This window comes from Peromyscus maniculatus, chromosome 16 (genome assembly GCF_049852395.1).
Source record: "Peromyscus maniculatus bairdii isolate BWxNUB_F1_BW_parent chromosome 16, HU_Pman_BW_mat_3.1, whole genome shotgun sequence".
Classification (NCBI taxonomy): domain Eukaryota; kingdom Metazoa; phylum Chordata; class Mammalia; order Rodentia; family Cricetidae; genus Peromyscus; species Peromyscus maniculatus.
In genome coordinates, this window is record NC_134867.1 from 20,696,246 (window position 1) to 20,700,322 (window position 4,077).

At 47.3% G+C, this 4,077-nt stretch overlaps 1 protein-coding gene across 1 annotated transcript; it reads left to right on the plus strand.

Annotated features, from left to right (window-relative positions):
- Positions 1-427: 427 nt before the first annotated feature.
- Calhm6 (calcium homeostasis modulator family member 6) lies at positions 428-4,077 on the plus strand. Its single transcript, XM_006984321.4, has 2 exons — positions 428-1,061; positions 2,110-4,077. Exons 1-2 carry the CDS (start codon positions 543-545, stop codon positions 2,521-2,523), a joined length of 933 nt encoding a protein of 310 aa, XP_006984383.2. The 5' UTR covers positions 428-542; the 3' UTR covers positions 2,524-4,077.

Here is a 4,077-nt window from a genome sequence, read left to right on the forward strand (position 1 = left end):
TCAGGTAGAGTTCTCTCCAAACCTTAGCGTGTGTATTAGGTACAGCACGGAGGAGCGGTTAGGCTGGAAAGCCATCCCTGTGGGCCAGCATTCACAGCCTGTAAACTTCCAGGAGAAAGCTGTAGTTGCCAGTCTTCGCACGCACTGATCAACTGTTGATAAACACGCACACTCGGACCCCCAAGGAAAGCTTTGCCGATGATATTCTAGACCCTGACCCATATGGGTAATGGCTTTGCCAATTTACCGTGGACCAATTGGTCTAGGAGTCCTCGACAGGCTACCCATATCAAAATACAGTCTCTCACTCGGGGCTTCCTCTGTTCCCTGCAGTCTTGGGATGTGGAGTGGGTCCAGGGAGGTCAAGGATCTAGGGGCGTGTTTGTTGGCCTATGTTAGAGCTGGCTTGGTTGAAAAAGAAAAGTGAAACCCAGAAAGGGCTGAGAAGCCGTCTTCCTTTTTCTAAAGTTCCTTCCAAGCTGACATACAGAGCAGAGCCTAAGTGTCTGAGCCCAGCGGGGTGCCCAGGGTGAGCAGAATTCATGGAGAAGTTCAAGGCGGTGCTGGACCTGCAGAGCAAGCATCGCAGCGCCCTGGGCTACGGCTTGGTGACCCTGCTGACGGCGGGTAGCGAGAAGATCTTCTCCGTGGTGGTGTTCCAGTGTCCCTGCAGCGCTACCTGGAACCTGCCCTACGGCCTGGTGTTCCTGCTGGTGCCAGCGCTCGCGCTCTTTGTCCTGGGCTGCGCGCTGAGCGCTCGCACCTGGCGCCTGCTCACCGGTTGCTGCTCAGGGAGCCGGAGTTCCAGCTCCTGGTCGCACAGCGCGTTCGTGTGCGTGCAAATCACCGCGGCCGCCTCTGTCCCGGCCGTCACCTGGGTGGCGGTGGCGCTGCTCGGGGGCTCCTTCTACCAGTGTGCTGTCAGCGGGAGCACATACATGGCCAAGCGCCTGTGCGGGGATCGAAACGACAGCTGCGTCGACAACCTACCGCAGGTTCCCTGCAACAAGCCTGAGTTGAAGATGCAGGACTTCCTGAGTCAGCTCAAGGCTCAGTCTCAGGTCAGACTCCGGGCGGGCGCGATGGGGAGGCGCAGAGAGGCCAGGAAGAAATCAGTGGGTTTTCTCTAGATCAGCGACAGTGAATATTTCAATGGCAGGGAAAGGAGGCTGTAGGAGCTGGCGCTGTAGGAGCCAGAATAAGCGCACCTGGGTTGTGTACTTTAGGCGCCATTCTTTAGTGTTCCCTTCCACGGTGCAGCAAATACTCGGGCCAGGTGAAGTTGCACATCCGGGGGAAACGAGAAGCAGTTTTACCATAGATTCCGTCTTGCCAGACCCAAACCCACCACCCACGCTATCCACAGACTTAGGAAGCCCCGGGCTCTTTAGAATGGATGCTCCTTTCTCTGGATCCGCAGAAACTCCACGTTTTCAGTTCAAGGGGAGTGACGTGTGAGCTCCTTCTAGGGCACTCGACATAACTTAGACTCTGGTTGACTTTTCTTTTTCGTTTCGTTTCCTCTCTTTCTTCTTTCTTTCTTTCTTCCTTTCTTTCTTTCTTTCTTTCTTTCTTTCTTTCTTTCTTTCTTTCTTTCTTTCTTTCTTTCTTTCTTTCTTTCTTTCTTTCTTTCTTCCTTCCTTCCTTCCTTCCTTCCTTCCTTCCTTCCTTCCTTCCTTTCTTTCTTTCTTTCTTTCTTTCGTGGTTTTGTTTGTTTGTTTGTTTTTTCGAGACAGGGTTTCTCTGTGTAGCTTTGGGCATTTCCTGGAACTCACTTGGTAGCCCAGACTGGCCTGGAACTCACAGAGATCCGACTGGCTCTGCCTCCCGAGTGCTGGGATTAAAGGCGTGTACCACCACCGCTGGGCATTTGGGTGCGGGGGGGCAGGGGTTGGTTGACTTTTCAAGACCGCAGTTGTGTTGATGTACTGGGGAGTGTGGGGGGGTGTTACTAACACTTGGGGGGGTGTTACTAACACTTCTTATTCTAAAGGACTTAAGACTTGTTCATCATTAAAGCTGGAAAATAGTTTAGACTTTATCCCAGGTTTTTAAATTTTTTCTAATGTCAAAGGTCACTAAGCTGCTGTTCTGTTGTGTTTTCTGTAGGTGCTGGGCTGGGTCCTGATAGCAGCCGTCATCGTTTTACTTCTGGCTGTTAAGTCTCTCATTCGATGCTGCTCCCCGGTTAGTTATCTGCAGCTACAATTCTGGGAAATATATATGGAAAAGGAGGGGCAGATCCTTCAAAAAGAAGCTTCGGAGAATGCGACCCAGTTGGCAAAAGAGAACGTTAGGTGTTTCTTTGAGTGCAGTGATCCAAAGGAATGCAAAACCCCAAGCAGAGAAGCGTGGCAGCACATTTCGGCACTGTACACTTTCAATTCCAAGAACCAGTTCTACAGCATGCTGCACAAGTACGTTACTAGACTGGAGACGGATGGGGGTCGTAGCTCTATGGAAGAAGATGCATCGGTCCCTGCCCTTGGCTTTGTAGATGAATCTAAGATCACACACTCATAGGGTATGATCTTACAAATGAACAGGGAGAAAAATCATTTTAAATTGTTGTTTCATATAAAAAAATAAACATTAGCATGTTTTATGGCTGCTTGCTTTCTTCCACATTGTGAGACTTTTAGATCTGAAGCTGTAACCTACGCTTAACAATTTTTTTCTTGTATTAAGTGTTAAACAAAACTGAGAGAAAATAATTTAGTCCAAGTGACAATCTGGGTTAAAAGTTTTATATCTCTATTCTAGGTTTGTGTCAAATAGGAGCCATCGGTGAAGGAACAATTGAACGTCAGATATTTTTGTTAGGTTACCTGATGTTCATTTCAAGGTTGGGACTTTGTTGTTGTTTGCCAAAGACAGAGTTTTTAGTTAAGAATCTAACATGACATTATAGCTTTCTTTGTGCTATATTGGAGAGCACACTATTTCTAGTCAGGCCTACTGCAATTGTTCAAGTACTATGACTCTAATATGGTCACTGTACGAAAACTAATCAGGAAAAGGAAAACTGTAGGCAATGATGCTTTGAGTTTTTAAAGTCAAAGGCTGGATGTGATAGCATAGACCTTTAACCCTAGCACTCAGGAGGCAGAGGTAAGCAGGACTCTGTGGATTTGAGGACGCCCCAAGTTCCAGACCAGATTTTGAGTCTTGTCTCAAACAAAACAAAATAAAACAAGCAGACAAATTTGTTTGCCTGTGCTGCATTCATTTTTAAGGTCAGAGGAAACTTTCCAACACTGTCCACTATGGTAAATTTAAAGTACACGGACCAAAAAGAGGCTGAGGGCAGAAGGGATGGCTCAGTGCTTAAGAGCTTTTGCAGCTCTTGTAGGGGATTCAGCTTCCGCTCCCAGCACCCATATATTGGCTCATGATCATCTGTAACTTCAGTACCAGGGCACCTGATGCCACCTTCTGACCTCTTTGGGCATTGTGCCACTATGGTGTACATACATGCATGCAAGCAACAGACCTGTACATGCAAAACAAAAATATAGCTCTTTACAAAGACAGACAGGATAGCATTATGACCTGCCCCCCACATCTAGTCATCATGCATTTTCAAAAGAACAGGGAAGCAAGATTAAAAACCATGTCATCCAAATAATTAAAACCACAATTGTGATCTCATTTAGAGTAGGAGATTTAGGGGTTAGAGAGAACAGCTTATTAGCCAAAGTGGAGGGGTTGGAGGTAAACCATGTTTCCCTCCCAAGTAGAAACCGAGAAGAATGAACTTGAATTGAGTTGATCAAAACAGGAAAAGTGCACTTTGTACACAGACATGCTGGCCTCTTGATGGGTAGGAAGTGAAAACTCCGGGAAAGCAGCTACAGACAGACTCCTGCTCCTTGAAACTGTTAAGATCTAGCTCGTCATTTTCTGCCCACCCCCCAAAGTTATGGCCGCTTCCTGTAGTTTTAAAAATGTGAAATCTCTAAACTGTAAAACAATTAAGCTTTCATCAGCTTTAGCCCTCTCTCCTCCCCTGGCAAGTTCTGGGTCAGCGTCTGTCGCCTCTTTTTTTCCCCATTACACAGGGGTGGATGTCCTGTT

Coding starts and splice junctions, on each gene's coding strand:
- Calhm6 (XM_006984321.4), top strand. CDS start 543: ATGGAGAAGTTCAAGGCGGTGCTGGACCTGCAGAGCAAGCATCGCAGC. Junction 1,062..2,109: donor AGCTCAAGGCTCAGTCTCAG/GTCAGACTCCGG, acceptor TGTTTTCTGTAG/GTGCTGGGCTGGGTCCTGAT.